Source organism: Amblyomma americanum, chromosome 7, assembly GCF_052857255.1.
Source record: "Amblyomma americanum isolate KBUSLIRL-KWMA chromosome 7, ASM5285725v1, whole genome shotgun sequence".
In the NCBI taxonomy this organism is placed as follows: domain Eukaryota; kingdom Metazoa; phylum Arthropoda; class Arachnida; order Ixodida; family Ixodidae; genus Amblyomma; species Amblyomma americanum.
Window position 1 is genome coordinate 19,855,234 of NC_135503.1, and position 18,753 is coordinate 19,873,986.

General features: G+C 47.8%; 1 protein-coding gene across 2 annotated transcripts in view; it reads left to right on the top strand.

Moving 5' to 3' along the window:
* LOC144098618 (uncharacterized) overlaps positions 1 to 18,753 on the top strand; it is a 281,054-nt gene that overhangs the window by 97,840 nt on the left and 164,461 nt on the right. For both annotated transcript variants that reach the window (XM_077631401.1, XM_077631402.1), the window contains exons 2-4: positions 14,010 to 14,275; positions 15,280 to 15,465; positions 15,971 to 16,498. In XM_077631401.1, coding sequence (XP_077487527.1) covers positions 14,115 to 14,275; positions 15,280 to 15,465; positions 15,971 to 16,498 — 875 coding nt within the window. In that variant the 5' untranslated portion in view covers positions 14,010 to 14,114. The remainder of the gene's footprint in view (positions 1 to 14,009; positions 14,276 to 15,279; positions 15,466 to 15,970; positions 16,499 to 18,753) is intronic.

An 18,753-nucleotide genomic window follows, 5' to 3' on the forward strand; every position in this document is an offset into this window, starting at 1 on the left:
TCGACAGTATCCAGCGCAGCGGTGCAGCCGCCATCTCCACGAAATACATGCGCGGATCGGGCTAAAGCCGATCTTAACGACAGCACTTTGCTCGCGAGGGGCGGGACGGAAGCGCGCGCTTCAGCCCCCGCCATACCCGTCGAGAAGAACGTGCTGGGCTGTAGCGTTTAATTACGGCGCGGCGAGCTTGTTTACCGAGTCTCCACGGTGAGTCGACGGGTGGCCTCCTCGCGCGTGCTGAAGCTGCCGGCGCAAAAATATTCCCCCCGTCCTGTCGGAGCCAACCTCGCCGCTGGCCCGCGGTCCTGAAACAGGTTAGGTCACGTCCTACACTCGAGTCTCCCAGCCCGGTTACTGCGGGCTTTAACGAGGACGAAGACTCGTCTCTGAAGATGGCCGGAGGGGGAGGGGGGGGGGGGGGGTACCAAACCAAGAGGAAGGAAGCAAGAGAATCTTAGTGAAACGAGCAGAAGGCGGCCGAAGTCTCTTTGCGGGAAGGCGGAAAGGTTCGGACAACACGCGCGAGAGGTTCACGAGTGTGTATACGTAGACGTTTGGACTCGTTCGTGTGCCGTGATACGGAAAGAGCCGCGCTCAGTAGCGCTTGTGCGCGTTTATCTTACTTGTCCTTCGTCTCCAGTGCGCTGGGCTGTTTCCGCCTTGACCTCTCGTTAACTGACTCAACTGGTGTTCTGAGTACTAAAGTAGTACTGGAGCGAACGAAGGGTTCAGAAATAGACATGGGACAAACCCTAAGTTCCTCCGTACGTCTGTGTTTGTTATTCCGCGCTGTTGAAGTCAATTAAGACCGATTATTAACCAGACTAAGCATTAATTCACTTAAGGACATGGGTAGAGCCCACAACGGAAAGGCACCAAGATCCGGCCCGTCACTCTACACGTGGAGAAAACAGAAACAAGGACAAAAGACAAAAAAGGATGGAAAAAGAGCAGAGAATTTATATGACATGCACAAGAAAACGAGCCCGTTATGGCAGATTTTGTAGCTCACACAAATCTACTCCACCTTGCAGGATTCCCCTAACACATTTGACCAACATAATTCCCACTTCGAGTTATTGATAAATTCGCTCTCTCCCTACCATAAGCTTGTCGTCCCGGTTAGAACAGTTGGTAGAGTGACTGCTCCGGTGTAGCGATGGTCCCGGGTTCGAACCCCGGACCAGGGGAAAATTTGCTTTAACTACGAAGTCTCTGAGAAAGCTGTATAGCTTTCCTTTGTAGCCGCGTGGCTGCGCTCGGGTGGATGTCAGTGAGTAATTACTCCATTACTAAGACGTGCAATGTTGGTTTTCGAGTCCATCGCTAAACAGAGCGCACACGGATTTACCTAAGCTTTTACCCATCCTCTAAGCACTAATAGCCAGCGGAGAGCTGCCTATTCCAGCCGCCTATTGTCAGTGGCTGGGTCAGTGTTGCAGGACTTGTGCGGTACACGTAGTCAGCGCTCTGCATTTAGCTCTGAAAATAAAAGAGCACTTGTCCTTTTCGCTTTCTATGCTTCATAGTAGGAACATGTTTCGCGAAATCCTGATATTAAGACCCGAAACCTGCTGCGGACACGCACTTGGTAGACTGCACGCCTTAAGGGAAACCTTAAAAAAGATTCGTAAATCCGTATTCACTTTTATATATGCCTGTCAACAGGATGTCCTCCTTTAGATGAAGAATTTATTTCTGTCAAGACGTGCCTGTCATCGTTCATATCACGCGTTTAGAATGGTTAGCGCGCGTTAACGTACATCTGTCTTTTCGAATAAAGGGCAGAGCTCCGTGTCTCGTCTCGCCTTTCAAAGCGCCGTCCTTTCTGCGTCTACGCGACAAAACATGTCTCTTTTTTTGTTTTTATTCCACACGTCGGGAATGCGAGCGCTGTCGTGTTGTGTTAAGCTGCTGTCACTCCAGAACTGTGAGCGGAGGCCGCATAAACTCAAATGCCGCTTACCGAAAGAAAAATCACGCTGACAGGAAGAAGAAAAACTTAAAAGGTATACGATCACGTACACACGAGCTGCAGGCGAAGTGCGTGAGAAGCCGCTTGAAAGCCCTTGAGGAAGCACGCAAGCGCCACGACGCGTTCCATCAAAATCCCGAATGCCAGTCACGTCAAGCACGAAATGCCTTTTCGAAGCAGTTGAGGAGACAAGGTGGTGAAGAAAGATTACCACACGTGAGAAAAGAGGATGAATGCAGAGATATTCTTGAAAGCCGGAAAAATAAACCCGGAACCCGGAAGCTTGTGAGACCCGCCGCGGTGGCTCGGTGGTTAGGGCGCTCGGCTACTGATCCGGAGTTCCCTGGTTCGAACCCGACTGCGGCGGCTACGTTTTTATGGAGGAAAAACGCTAAGGCACCCGTGTGCTGTGCGATGTCAGTGCACGTTAAAGATCCTCAGGTGGTCGAAATTATTCCGGAGCCCTCCACTACGGCGCCTCTTTCTTTCTTCTTTTACTCCCTCTTTATCCCTTCCCTTGCGGCGCGGTTCAGGTGTGCAACGATATACGAGACAGATACTGCGTCATTTCCTTTCCACCAAACCAATTATTATTATTATTATTATTATTATTATTATTATTATTATTATTATTATTATTATTATTATTATTATTATTATTATTATTATTATTATTATTATTATTATTATTATTATTATTATTATTATTATTAGCTTTTGATATTTTTAGCTCTTTCAGTGCCGAAACTGTTTAGACTTATGTGGCGGTCATATATTTTTCCGGGAAGATGGTAAGTTGGTGTATTTTTGAGGCGTTTCAGGCTCGATCATTTGAGCGAACCTCTCTATACCTCTTGCATGTCAGATACCCTGTCTCATCCCGATATGTCTACAAATAGACTAAACCTTGACGCGTTCCCCTGTAGACTATACGCTGACAAATTATTGCATTTTTACATTGTATTTCTCGTCTATACTAGTTCATTTTTAAGCGCGGCGGAAAAGGCGTGCCTTTAATCACTCGGGCGTCAATACGCGCCCAATAAACGCTCTTTCTAATGCGATGATAGAGACACCTAAAAAAGAGAGAGAGAGAAGAATTGGTCGAGTACTTGGAGTCTGCGAGTAAACAGACGTTGTGACGAACGTCTCTCCACGTATTCTCATTCCTAACTTTGTTCATTCGCACTCTGACAGAGCGTCTGACACGGGCAGCCAGTCCCACCAACTCTACGCCTCCTTTATTTTTTCACACGAATTGTGTGGTTTTAAAGGCACAACATACGAAGCCCTCTAAACAAGTAACGTTTTTGGAATCGGTTTCCGGGAGGATGCTACACGCACTTTAAGTGCGCATGTTTCATCTTTACGACTGAACTGGATCGAATTCCATAGAAAGCAACCGAATGCTAAAGTAACGTACGACTAGTGAGCGTCTATGCGGAACACAGTGGAGCGGTATTGGCACGCGAACGAGTATTAAACGACAAAAGCAGGCGTGCAAGCAAGAAATATGTTTGTACAGTGGGCATATGACGAACGCACAAGTTCCGCACACGCACGTTCTCATGCTTACTTTTTAAACAGCCGCACTCTCAAGCAGGCCAGCAGCGGCCCAAAAACAGCGGCTCTCGCGAAAATTGATTGTCCCGCTTTTCCCGACGCTCCGTTCGTTTATTTTGCCCGAGCGCGCGCACGGCAAAAAGAAGCGTTAAGTGATTAGTAAAAAGCAGCGGACCAAACACCCGTGAAAGCCGGCCTCCCTCCAGCCTCGAGGCTCAGCACGACGAGTGGAAATCTCTCCCACAACCTGCTGGTCGCGCTTACACCAGAGGAAGGCTCGGACGAACGCTGCTGCTGCTGCTGGCTCGGCGAGCTGAGCCGATGCCAAGATGAACAGAGCATTAGCGCGTACGCGCGCCGAAGCTGGCCGAGATGGGCGTATGAGAAACGACTGAGCTGCGGACGAGCAACCCGTAGCCGCAATACGCTCGCGCCGAGGATGGGCGGTCCGGTTTATTGGTGTCGACGTGAGGAAGAAGGCTGCCGAAGAGGGTGAGAGAAAGGCACGACAAGAAGGAGGAGGAAAGGGCGAAGGCTGTACTGGGTTAAAAGCGACACGAGAAAAGCAGAGGAAAAGCGAGGAGGAAATGGAACGCGAGCTAGGGAACTCCGCGCGACGCGCGGTTGCGGGGTGGAGCGCGCGCGCGCACGCGGACTCGTTCGCATGCCGTAAATCATCGCCCGTGCGAAGATCTTTCGCCTCCTGACGTCGCGCTCCCTGGTTCCCATTCATGCAGTATTGACGCTGCGCTGGTACTGCTGCTGATTCCACAGCTCGCTATGAGGTGTCGCCACCGTCGTTCGGAAGCCGCATTTCCCTTTCCTGACGTGCTCGGGAATACTAGCATGCAGTGGAGAAACAAATGTGCCGGCATCCTCGCTGCTCTGATCGCAGTGCCATGTGTGTGCGGGGCGTGGTGGTGGCGCAAGCTCTCTATACGCCGGCAGGTTACGAAACTCGGTCGCGGGTGTTGCCATCAATCTTGGTTTGGTGTGACGTTCGGGTTTTAAGCATTTCTCTGAATCCAGGAAATTGGGAAGGGGGGGGGGGGGTAGGAAGCGTGAGGATATATATTAAGCCTCCTGGTGAGCGATAACGATCGTGGGAGTGCGAGCTCGCATATTCACTTAGGTAAATTCGCCGCGCCGTGAATATTTATACGCGGGTTCGTATTTTATCTCTTCTCTTTACTACTCGCGTGTGTTGCTACTGCTGTAAAAGTTAATAAACGCTGCTTGGGGTTGCCGCCAAACTCCGATCGCTTTCCAATTTTTACCCCTTTCTACGGAAGTCAAGAAGTTTTTCCTTTTATTCGGAGTTGCGCGCAAAATAGGAACGAATAATTCTTGTCCTCGATGGCATGTTTTTTTTTTACTTTTCTCAAACGTTTCAATTCAACCTCCGTCCTTCCATTTTTCTCTTTACGTACAGGTAGGAGCAATATGAAACGGAACACTCGAACGCGCGGCCGCCGCGCCTCACGAAGAGCTGTCCCCGACAGCTGGCGAGAATGGGCGGCATCATGCGCATGCGCGGAAAGAGTAGCCGGTTATGCTTACTGCGCATGCGCTTTTGCCGTCGATTCTCGTCGCCTCTCGACGGCAGCGCTTCTCGAGGCGCTGCGGAGACGCGCTCGCGTGTTTCCTTTCATATTGCTTCTGCCTGTCTACTAGCGCGCACTCACCTTGCTACACTCACGTTCACTAGTGTACTCACCGTGATCGTGCTCGTTTTTCTGGTTGTTTTAAGACACTAAACATAGTTTTCACGCTTGTTTTTTAACTGCTTGAACTTGATCATAAGTTTTCAGTTATGTTCACCCGTGGCGGCGCGCCACCCTGTGGCTGCGCCGCCACGCTGTCACGTGGTTGGTCACGTGGTGCGGAGCAGCGGACGGCGACGCGGCGCCGTGCTTGATCACGTGGTTCGTCACGAGGTTGGTCACGTGACCGAGGTGCACTCGGCCAGCTGTAGCTATCGCGTCACACCAGGTTTCCAGAGCTAAATCACCGCCATTTTTTTCTTCCAGAACTGCATTAACTGTTTGTTATTGTTATTTCTACCTGTCGTTGTGGCTGACCTTTGCACCTCTCTCCTACCATTAAGTGTGCACAATGCGAATGACTTCGAAGCCGCTTTCGTACTTTTAGCGTGAGCAACAAATACATCCTACGTATACTCTCGTCACCATTTAACAGTGCTTGTTGTACTCCAGATAGTTCATATTTATACACGCATTTTTACGCACATGTGACATCACAAGCACAACGCTACTATTACAATTTGTGTGCTTGAACAAGAGGCTGACAATGAGTGTAACAAGATCTGTATGTAGTTGGGTATCTCAAACAGATATCCAGATGTTGGCTCGTAAACAGCACCTTCTTAAAGAGGCCTGCTCTCTGTTATGAATCCTGCCCTGCGGCTCTTAGGCTTGATTTGGGTTCTTTATACTAGTTAAATGGTCATTGAAAACAATGGCTCGAGCTAAAGTTAACGCTCCACGCGCCACCAGAGTATACATTTACGTCGCAGTGGCCGCCATTTTGTGTTGCGTGTAGCATGGTGAAAGGCTGTAAGCATGCCTAATCACCTTATCGCAACTTGCTCCAGCTCGCACTGCTGAAGCTGCGTGCTCTACTACAAAATGGCGCCCGTGACGTCACGTAAATATTCACGCTATACATCGTCTCCACGAACGGTGTTTTAGTCTGTGCTCGCCGCTGCATGTGGCGTGAACTGAGTTCATGTGAAATGAGCTGACGTGGAACTCGCTGTGTTGAACCGACTTTGTACGCTTTGCTGTTTATCCTTAGGCTTAAGGAATGCTACGTCACACTTCTTCGTGCTGCATTTTATTTTAATGTGGCGAATTCTCTAATAAAGCGGCAGCTCCGCTTTCTCTGAAAAGCCGTAATTTGGGGGGAGCATTCTTGGCTCCGGATGAAGCTACTTCGTTAAGGTTAGCGCTATTCCTTCATCAACATTAAGTGCGTACTTGACTGGGAAAGGGTTAGCCTAAAGTTAAGTCCGCAAACACTATAGCCACTCGGGTGTTTCCTGCCTTCTCATGTTCTGACCATAAGCGAGAGGGAGACGCTTTCGTGTAAACTCGAGAGTTTCGAGGCCTGAGCTTCCTTCCACATCTCGCACTCTTCTGCATCGCCTGCGGCTTCGGCCAATGCGGGCCTCGAGCTTTCGTTTCTTCCCCTCCGTCTCCTGTGTTCTTCTTCGTAGATGCGAGATAACGTCTTCCCACGCACCTGTCGCCCGCGGCGGGGCCGGAGCTCGGCTACAGTGCCGCGGTTTCCCGACGTACACGTGACCGCGAGAAAATGCAGATGTATGCGCATAATTTGCGGTCGGCCGCCACGCTCCACAATGCGCTGGAACTCGCGAACTTTGCCACGGAGGCCTCCGCTTTTTCCCTCCGTCAAGCATTTTTGCGCTGCTGTGCTCCTTGGGCTGACGCGCGATACTTCCCGACGCTGCCGGCCAGCCAGCCTGCGTCCCTTGTAGGGAGTGATAAAAACGAAATATAAAGTGCGCCTTTATTAATGGCACTTCAGCTTAGTTGGCAATCTCGCGAGCTTGAGCGCAAAACAGCCCGCGATATGAAATCCTTGCCCTGGTCGGCCCGCGAAGTGTCACTGAACTCTTGGCAATATTTCAGCGGCGAAATAGTTAAGGCAAGGCAAAACACAATAATATTAGACTGGCGCTCACTGCAGAGGTTATTCGATCATAAAATCGACCTGAAGCACTGGCACGGACGTCATTTCAAAATCACCCTCGTTCAACTACCTTAAAGTACTTTAAAATACGCAGTATGCAAATACTTTCGTTTTCCATGCTGTAGTGACAGCAGTGCTTTATAAATTATTAAAGCGGCCGATGGACCGCCCGTATAGAAGTTCGAGAACAGTTGAGTGAAGTCAACTTTGCTCTATAAGTATCTAAATTTGAATGGCGCAGTTTCTAGTAAATATGGCGCCACATTTTATAATGCCGCCAATATCTCCAGGATTTTTCCAGCTCAGCATTGCATTTCGTACATAAGCACAGTTCATAAAACAAGTTACTGAACAAGGGCAGTATTCTACAAATGGTAATGTTTTTTAGCCGCTACCAAGCGACATAGGTGTTGGACGGTTTCTGAGAGCTCCAAGGCAGGGTCGCATGACACTCTGTATAGGCGGCAGACAATGAATAGCAGCCAGATGAACACTAAAATCAAGCAGACGCTGAGCAAACAGACAGCAGGCAAACGACAAGAGAAATGGTTCGTGCACTGAATTCTCGAGCAACTTCTAAAAAAAAAAAAGATTTGCTGAGAGCGAAACGCAAAAAAAAAAAATTACGAACGCAGAGGCAACCGCGATTCACAAGGAAAAGAAAATTAAACGAAATGCTTTGATAAACTATTTGTGTAAGACCAATAAGTGAGAATTCAAAACTAATGGTTCCAACACGTGCCGCACGTGTAGCCTCTGCCGTGCTATGAGAAATAAAACGGGTTTCCTGATTAACCAACGATAAAATGCCAGACTGCTCGACGAGCTGACGCATGTTGAGAAAAAATTATCTGCCTTGCAGATAGCAATGAGCGTCAGAAGTAAGCTCGAGCTGCCTTCTTACTAGTGACGCTACGCGTGGTGCCTTTTTTCTTCCTCTAAAGAAAGGAATATGGTGTTATACAAAATTCAAGTACGAGAAATATACTTCCCTAAACCTCTTATAATCAACATCACCACCATTAGTGCGAATTAAATCTTCAGTGGGGAAAAGGCCACGGCCAGTAACTTCTACTGCCCCTTTCTCATGTCAGCCCGGGCCATCCTCTTTGGAAAAAATTTGTCAAAGTTTGTCATTCCGTCCTTGTCGATTATTTCTTTATTTATCTTCCCTTGTTTACCATTTATTTACATTTCTCTCTCCTTATTATGCACGCAGTCGCCATAACAAGCCACCATCTATTACTTCGTTAGCAGTGCCTTGCTCGCCGCTTTCCAATTTCGGTTAGAATGGCATCAACTCATCTTTGTCTCCTAACCCATACTTTCCTAAACTCCTTTATCAGAAGGGACACCAAGTACCACTTTACCTAAGTCTTGTTTTCAATAAAAATTGATTTCACGCCTCTATCTAGCGAGGCTGATCTTGTGCTGCTAGCAAAAGAAACATCTGTTGCTGAGAAGACTAGGCTTACAATTTTCCCGCCACTCGACTCACACTAGTGGAGTCAAGCCTGAAAAGGAAAGACTCCGTGATCACCATCTGGAAGTGAGGGCAGTGTAGTTTAGCCTCATGGATCCGCGTACCTCTCTGGACGAACCACAGTTTGCTTGCAAAAATGCCCGGTGACGCCGGAACTATTGCATTTGTTGACGTTTTCTAGTTCATAAAAGCTTTGTAACAATGCAAGTAACATATTTGTGATTATAATGTTGTAGTCTATCCGTGCAGACCAGCTTAAATTTGCCCTCGTCAGTTTAAGCTACTGTTTTCCTTTTCTATATCGCTTGGAGCACAGCGTTTCACCGCAGTACAATCATTTTATAACGCCAGTCGAATAAGGCTGTATGACGGGCTTCATGTAAGCCTCAAAGTTTAAGCCTCGTAGCTGACACTTTACAAAATGCATCAGTAGTATACTTTTCTATTCAGGCATATACTACGCGCTGTTAAACAACGCTTCCATAAGTGCTATGCCCTCAGCTGCTGACGTTGATAGCAGATTGTTTCCCGCGACAGTCAAAAGCACCGCCCTTATCCTACGGATGCACATAGTTATCTAAATGGTTAAATTATAACGCCCGTTACACTAACACCCTTTGGTTTGGTTTTATTAGGTTTATGGTTTTATGTGCTTGATTTTATGGAGGACTCTGGGTAACTTCGACCACCAGGGCTTCTTTCGAGAAAACTCCTAACTGTTCAGTTACGAAAGCGCAGCATTTGACAGGAGGCGTGGAAGAAACCTAAGGACCCCGCACGTGGGGAAAGAAGTCAAGTTAGTTTAGTTTATGGGGGTTTAACGTCCCAAAGCGACTCAGGTTATGAGGGACGCCGTAGTGAAGGGCTCCGGAAATTTCGACCACCTGGGGTTCTTTAACGTGCACTGACATCGCACAGTACACGGACCTCAAGCATTTCGCCTCCATCGAAATGCGACCGCCGCTGCCGGGATCGAACTCGCGTCTTCCGGGAAATCACCCGAGCGCCATAACCACTGAGCCACCGCGGCGACTTTAAACTCTTTCAATCATACATTTCTATAGAAAACGATTTCCACCTAAGTGACGTATACAAACTTCGATGCAGCGAATTATTCAGGATTGCAGAGGAAAACACCAGGTCTTGTTCCTTAATAGGCGTGTACAAAATTTCAAGCAAAGTTCACTGATATTCATTCGAAATTTTAGCATCGTAACACAATGCATTTTTATCGATATTTGGGAACGCACGTAGGACGACAGGGACGACAAAAGACAGCAGACAGACCAGACAAGTATAAAGTCAGTGCTCGGGGACGTGGGATTGCATTTTTTTTGAAGAACTATGTGGCAGAAAAGTTTACAGGAAAAATATTATTAGGAGTGGCGAAATTCATCCACACGTGTACGCCGAAGGGCCTGGAACCGAGCTCACTTCTACAGATTTTAATTACGGCAATCGTTAACAAACATCACGAAACACCCGAGCTGCAATATGAAGACAGGTTAATTGGGCTGACACAAAGAAATTACTGCGAGATGAAGGCCGTTTTCAATAACAGATGCGAATTCCTCATTTCCTTCCTAGTCGTTTGCAAGCAGACGACAACTACCTCTATTCACGACGCGCGGCTTCAGAGCAAGCTTCAGCTGAAGCCTTAATAATAGATGCTATTTAATCAGCACGACTGCCGGCAGAAACTCCCGCGCCGCGCAGTGCTGACTAAGCCCGCCATATCGAGCGGAGGGTTCAGGAACTCGCCGCCACCTATCGGCGCTTTCTAGAACCCACCTAGCTCGGCACACTCTTCCTTCGATGGTCAGAGATGGCGCAACTGCTCCTTTACACATACCGCGCGCGCCTTCATCGCAACAGTTTTTTTCTCTCTAGCCCCCATTTTCGAGCACGGCAGACTAATCGTAGCTTCTGCGGAAAGCGCAATTTGATATTCACCGTTATGAAGTGACACATTAGCTGCGAGGATCTCCGCAGTGGAGAGCTCCAGATTAGTTTAAACCAGCTGAGGGTCTTTAACATGCGCTGGCATCGCATGGCAGATGGGCATTTTTGAATGTCGCCTCGATTAAACTACAGCCGCCGCGGCTGGGATCGCACCCACGACATTTAGATCAGCAGCTGACCCCCAATGCGACTGAGCCGCCACGGAGCGTCAGTTCTGCTAAGTCATTTATTCATATCAATCGATCATTTGTGTTCGCTATTCTAAATGTTACAAGTAACATAAAAAGATGAAAGCAAAATCTCATCCCAGCATATGCGCAGCCGAAGCGAAATGGCGCTAAATCTCCCACCATGAAGGTTATGCCCGCTTTTCTAAAGATAGTTTTATTCCGGCAAAAATAAAGGCTGCGCGCTACGTATGACAAGATTATTGCGTGATATAAAAGCAAAATATACAGAAGTGAAGCGTCGGTTAGCTCTGCAGAAAAAAAATATCAACGCTATTCTAAAGGAACGAAAGTCATCGTTCTTTCCAATCCCCACATCTTGGCTGCTTACCCGCACTACACTCAGTACAAAGGAGATGCACCCTTTACAGGCTGCAGCGTATAGACCCGTCGTGTGGAAAAAAGAACGCGTATGTCTTCAACAGCATCGCGGTGAGTACACGGTAATAACAGCAAATAATATCAAAATGTTCCAAGAAATTGAAGTTTCATAGATGTATGCGACTAATTACGAAAATAGTTCATTGCTGCATAATAGTGATAAAAATTTTTTGCACGTACAGAGATGGTCCACGCCATACATACATACATACATACATACATACATACATACATACATACATACATACATACATACATACATACATACATACATACATACATACATACATACATACATACATACATACATACATACATACATACATACATACATACATACATACATACATACATACATACATACATACATACATACATACTGTTGCGTGCGATCAGTTGTTCATGAGGGCACGACATAAAACGAATGTATGCGAACACTCAGAGTTTGTAAGGTATGAATAGCGCTAAAAGCCACTTTAAGGCCAGAAGACCAAAGGTCTCTGAACACTGCAATGCTACTTCGACGTTCACACTGCTAACTGTCGTTGTGTGTTTTTATACCGCCATGGAGACTGTCTTGGCGCATCCCGAAACCATCACGGGCGTCACACGCAAGCATAGCTCCGTGTAAAATTAAAATTACCCTGAACTTGCAAATCCGTGCGTAATCCATCCGGTTTGCAGACCAGTGACTTCCCGCTCTTTCTCTCTCCCTCCGTCACTGTACCCATGTTGCGAGGGGCACGAAAGAAGAAGTATTTTTTTTTTCAAAACCGGCATACAAAGAATTGTTCTAAGTTTTGAAAGCCACTGCACGAATGCATAACTTCACTCTAATTTTACTAGTCTGCAACGACAATACCCAAAGGCCAAATTTTCAGTGCGGTTTGTTCTGAAAAATACGTTTGGTTATCTCCTGGTGGCGCATGAACAGTGCCGTTTCGTTCGCATGTAACCCATTCGAGCTTAAGTAAAATGATATAGCAGCTGCTAACGTATTTTACATGTGAGTAGCCAAGAATTAACTCGTAAGTTTTATGAACTGTATTAAGGAGGAAAACTGCTCTAGTTGGAAGCGGTCGCTTGAATTCGTACGCGTAGCGCTTAAAAAAATAATGAAGAAAGGACAAAAGAGAAGGCTAGCGTCACTAAGTATTATATGACAATTTATATGGACATATATAGAAATTTGCAAGAACAACAGCAGTGAAAAGCGTAGTCAAAACGTAGCTTAAGACAATTCATCTATGCATCACGTATGCGTAGGTGAGGACTGTGGCGAAGGACGAGAGGTGTTGCAATTCATGAAGAAGTTTGCGCCGTAACACGAACTGAAAACTGGACATGGGTCAAGAACGATTATCGTATCCCAAGTTGTGTTCCTTTGATCTGGGCAAACTCTTCCGTGTATCAGAAACCAACAAACAGCATAACATGTTCTACTCAAGGACAACAGGCTACCGTCAGTAGTAAGCAAGGCTGCTGACCTTCAATTACCGCAAGATTAGTTACGAGTACATGTATCTTACCAGTGAGTTCACTTACACTGTGTCTTAATAGCTTGTGTATCACAGATATTTTGGCCCGAAACCATGTCGTCCTCAAGTTTATTTTCTTTCTTTTTTTCTTTTCAGACGCTCCTTGCGTGTTTTTTTTTTTACTGTCGTACATTTAGGTTACAGCACGACATTGTATTTTTTTAATTGGTTTTGGGGGAAAGGAAATGGCGCAGTGTCTGTCTCATATATCGTTGGACACCTGAACCGTGCCGTAAGGGAAGGGATAAAGGAGGGAGTGAAAGAAGAAAGGAAGAAGAGGTGCCGTAATGGAGGGCTCCGGAATAATTTCGACCACCTGGGGATCTTTAACGTGCACTGACATCGCACAGCACACGGGCGCCTTAGCGTTTTTTCTCCATAAAAACGCAGCCGCCGCGGTCGGGTTCGAACCCGGGAACTCCGGATCAGTAGCCGAGCGCCCTAACCACTGAGCCACCGCGGCGGGTCGACATTGTATAACTGATTTGTTCTTTCTGTCATAATCTTACGCTAATTTCCATTTTCTTGGTTCTTTACCTCTTTATTAAAATTAATCAAATTATTTAATTCTCTTGCAGTTACATTAACGTAGTTCAAGGGATCGCACCAGGCGAATAGTTTTTAGTCATTTCAACTGACGTACCATTACAATCAATAGGCGCCATATCCTCTGAGCCAACGCGGCAGGTCCTGAAACATCTGCAGTAGTTTTGAGAGAAAAGGATAAACGCCTGAGCAGTACAAAGGATGCCAGAGTCACAAACATGAGCATGAGCCGCAGCGACGGTACTTAAACGATTCCCAATAAATTTTCTGGGTGAAAACTAAGTGTAGTACACTTACAAAGCGACTTCACTTACACTCACAAAGTGTCTTCGTCTGGGTTCTCAGACGAAGACAACTTTTCCTGTCGAAAAGTTTGCAAGCACCCTGAGGCTTTCCCCTCCCTTGTTCACTTTGTGAGCGTCAAGAAACCATTTGCTTATCCTTGCTCTACCACGAATGAATAGTAGTAGTTGTTTTCCGGCTACTAGTTCTTTCTCTATTCTTGTTTCTTCACCTCCTTATCTCACTCCCATCGCGGGATATAAGGCGCACCATTCGTGCGGAGGCTAACACACACGCGTCTCCTGTTGTCGTCGCAGGGGGCCCCTGAGAGAGACGGAGGAACAGAGCGAGTGAGGGAGGCGCAGTCACCGTGGTGAGCAGCAGCGCCGTGGCGTCGCGGCCGCGCCGTCGCCGGCGCCGTCATGAGCAGCCTGTGCCGCTCGTCACCCTTCTCGTCGCGCACCAAGAGCCTGCGAGAGAAGTTCGCCTCCAAGCGCAGCTACTCCGAGTCCTTCAAGGACCCGCCGCCGGCCGCCGGAGCCGCGTCGGCCTCGTCGGCCGCGCACGATGGCTCCTCCTCAAGGTGAGAGATGAAGAGAACTTTCTTTCTCTTCTCTTCTGTCCACTTACTCATCTGGCCGAGAAATTAGAGGCGAGGAGAACAAAGAAACATCACCACCACCCACAGAACCTTCAACACACACACTCATCCTTGAACACTACAGCCACCACAGAAGCACGCTTCTCCCCACGCACAAATCCCTCAACAGAGAGGACGCCATAACCTGGCCTCATCTTCAGACGCACGCTTTTCTAAAACTTCTACCACAAATTCCTCTTCTCCCCACACAATATCCTGGATGCTGCCCAACATGCAGCAGCCCTACACCCATACTCTTCCACTCCCTATGGGAATGCACCGATTCCCAGGGGCACCAACCATCCATCCTCCACCCCAGTTTCACTTCTTGGGAGGCTTCTCTGTCCAGCTCCGACTCACATAAAATTGTTTGCCAGGCAACCAATGAGCATGGGATGCATGCAAAGTGAACCCTGAAGAGCATTGAGTAAATTAAGCCAGCCAGGTACGGAGTTTAACTTCTGGCAGTAATTCCAGCGACGGTAGTAAATCTGAAGGGTAATGTAGTCCTTTCAGAGAGAAAGCACTTCTAGCCGCACTACCCGGGTTTCAAAGGTGTGTGTTTGCGTATGGGTGTGAAGCCTCTGACTAGCAAGTGTAACTAGCTCACTGGATCACTGAACACCTGAATTGCGTTGTGAGTAGGCAGTTGCGTCACTGCGTCAATGGATGCCTCAATCGCGCATTGAGTAAACGGTTGCCTCCACCTACAAATTGAGGAAGTTATACACCTTTCATTTTCTCAAACACAGCGGAAGGTTTACACTCTGTTGATTTTGAAGAAAGGAAATGAACATAACCGGCTCCCATGGTCAGTGGACACCTCAATCGCGCTTTGAGGTACATAGCGGTGGTGTCCACCTGCAAAATACCGTGCGTTCGCAGAATATTTGGTGTTTCGGACTGCTAGACCACCAGTTATTTTTTTTTGCCTTTGTCCCACGCAGCACCCGCGTACCGCCACGACCCGAGTCCGGTCCGGGCATTCTGACCCACACCAGTGGCAGCGCGGACGCGGCGAGCGGCCTCGTCATGCCGCCGTCGCTGCCCGGATTCATGCCTTCCTACACCGTGATGCCGGAGGATGCCTACTGCTCCGCCCTGGACATCAACTGCCAGCAGGGAGACCCGAGGTTACTATACACGCGGCCCCGAAACATCCCTGTTTCTCACTGTCCTGAGCGCCATTTGCAACCCCCTCCACCCTTTAGAAACTCCATTTATTTTCTTGTGTTTCCTGTGTTTCCCCTAGTTACGACGCGGCGTCTACTTCCAAATCAGCCTGGTCACTTGGCTCGGCTGTGACGCTTTTACAACGTACTGTAAAACTGGGCTCAGCTGTGACGCTTTTAGAGTTTGCCCAAATCTCTAAACCTCCCGAAGTTAATAAAAGCTTTCCTTCTCACACCTCCAGAGGTATCACGTTCCAGATGTGCCGACAGAGCTTAAGCCACACCTTTCAGAAGGAAAAACCGGGGCGTGGGAACTTACTAAACAGATTATACCAAGCAGTGCTGGTTAGGATAATTCACTCTCGTGTCTTCATTTGCGTCACGAGCATTCGGGTAGTGGATCACAGTCGTCGCTGACACAAAAAAAAGTCCCCTGAAACGCGTTGCCCCGCTGGCACCTCCGCAGGTTTCCCTGGCAGCGTGACGCAGCAGTGCAATGCGACCTGCGGTCCCTGGTCAACTCCCGCTCCGCGACCCACATCGACGGCGGACTCCGCTCCTCGCCGTCGTCCCTGGGCCGGCCGTCGTCGCCCGCCGCCGCAGCGAGCAGGGCCGTCTCCGCGAGCAGCAGCAGCTCTTCCTTTCGGACGGCGCCCACGTTCGCGCCGGCCGAGGACGCGTTCGGCGGCAACGCCGGCTCGCCGCCGACGCCGCCGCCGCGCCGTTCCACGCCCGCGCTGCAGCGAGCCCTGTCGCTGGAGCGAAGCGCGACGCGCAAGAAGGGCGCCTCGCCCCTCCTGGCCGGACTGGCCTCGGCCAGCGCCTCGGCCTCGCCGGGCTCTCCGCTGGCCCCGGCGCTGGAAGAAGGCGGCCCGCCGTCCCCCGGCGCGGCTGCCCGCGCGGCCTCGAGCAGTCCGCAGAGGCCGCAGCCGCTCAGCCCGGAGCCTCCGGCGGCATCTTCCAAGTCTGGACAGGCGTCACCCGCCCACACAAGGTACGCAGCGGCCTTGGGCTGCCCGCCCGCAAAGGGTGGCCAGGCATTAGTTAACTACCTTTATACTAACGGGATAACGTTGAAAGCCTATCGCGGAATAAGATAGCGCCGTCGGTCATTAGATTCACTCGTTGGCTGGAGTGAAGTGACGTCGCCAGAGCGGATAATTCTCATTGGCTCGAGGGAAGTGACGTCTCAAAACCACAATTGACGTCACTTCGTGTAAAGGCGCCAACAGCTTCTAATACTATCCATTTGCCAACACATACAGTAAGTAGGTGTCCCTGGGAATTTTTGGATGAATGCATGTATTTGTTTACTTAAGTAGTTTATTTATTTATTTATTTATTTATTTATTTATTTATTTATTTATTTATTTATTTATTTATTTATTTATTTATTTATGGTACCCTCAAGATACCAGTGCACAGCCGAAGAAGGGAAGACCGTAGCAATAACAAAAATGATAAAGCCTATTTCAGACGAGAATATCAAACACAATGTCAAAGAAACGGCGCACCTAACGATCTCGTTATAATCAGAAGAGCGTAATAAAACAATGCACAAGGAGAAAGGCATTTAATTAAAACAGCAAAATAAATCGTTATTGAATAAGATACAAAAGCGGTGATTAGGTAATTGGAGTGATTAGGACATTGCTAAATTGTATATAATCATCAATGCTTGTTAACGATCCAGGCAGAAAATTCTATTATTCAGAGGTTCTTGACATAGATGATTTCGCGAAATTTACTGTGCTGCAATGGAGCGCAGTGACCTTTTGTTGGTCATTACTGCGTTAAGAAATGAAAGGTGATGGTTGAATCTATCGGAAGCAAAGTTGAGAATTGTGGTGTTCGATCCTGTGGAACATACAAATGGCGATACTATTTGGACGGGTAGCTAGTGGTAGGAAGTTTACAGACCTTTTTCATTTGAGTGAGGCCATCTGAGCGATGGTAGTTGGCCAAAATGAAACGAGCTACACGATTCAGTTTGCGACACTCGTGTTAGTTACTTGGATATAATGTAAAACAATATGCACAAGGGTCTAGGGGGAGCCTGAGTCCTCCTGCCAACATTTCAAGAGGACTTTGTTAGTGGCAGCAGTAATTAAGTATTTATTTTTGTGCGTTAGTTAGATAGCCAGTAAATTTAGTAATTGGTTAGTTACCTAGTTACTTGACAAGTTAGTTGGTTAGTTACATGGCTAGTCAGTCGGCCCGTCGGTCTGTCGGTTCGTCAGGCAGTCAGTTAGCTAAACTAGCTAGCTGGCTAAATAGCTAGACTAGCTCAAATCCAAAATAACACACCTGGACTCAGTTCACTTGACTTTATTTCGACTCATATGTGAGCTAGAGCATAAATTATAGGTCATGAGGAGACTCCCATCCGAATGTGTGATATATCGCTCGAGACCCCTTTTTTATAATGAATCACCTACTTGCCAAAAAAATTAAACAGCACTAAGCTTTTAGGAGCTAAAGAATTCGAATCAAATCAAATCTGTTTATTCTGTCACCTGGCACATCATAGGTTAGGCCGCAAAAAAACAAAAGCCACCTGTACGGCTTTACGGGCCGAGTGAGCTCGCTTGGAGCAGGCGCAGCGTCTGTTGCCAACAGGAAAGTAACCAAGCACGTAATATTCGAAATTTTTCACAAAATAAGGCGTATCGTGAAAATTCTCCACGCTCCAGCAAAAAGTTAACATCGAAAAGGAACAATTAAAAACCTTTATAAAGACGCTTAACCTACCTTAATAGTGCGTGCGAGGTACCTCCAAAGCGATAGCATTAGAGGAACCTCCCACGCAACTACTCTTTCTCTTTCATGCAGACATAGGTCGCAAGCAGTCCTCAAACCACTACTGGCACAGCGGTGCAGCGGTTAAGCGATGTGTCATTGTCCTAGGTTGCTGTTTGAAACGTAGCAACCGGTGGGGCTTGTGAATCCCAGGTTTCTCTTTCTGAGCTCCCGTAAAACTCTTTTTTTTTTTACAGAGCTCCTCGGTATGTTGTCTGTCTCTCGACCAGTGAGCTCATGCGCAGCTCCGAATGAGTAGGTTGCAAATGCAGTGAATTTATTTGAATCTTATTGCCACCTACAGTGGCGGGCAAGCTGGCCACACAATCTTGGAGTTCAAGTTGCCGCAACCTGCCTAGCACGGCAGGCGGGTTACCTACTTTTTCGTGACACGGGCAGACAGGCGCAGGCTGTTCTCGTGAACGCATTGAAATAGATGTACAGTTTATC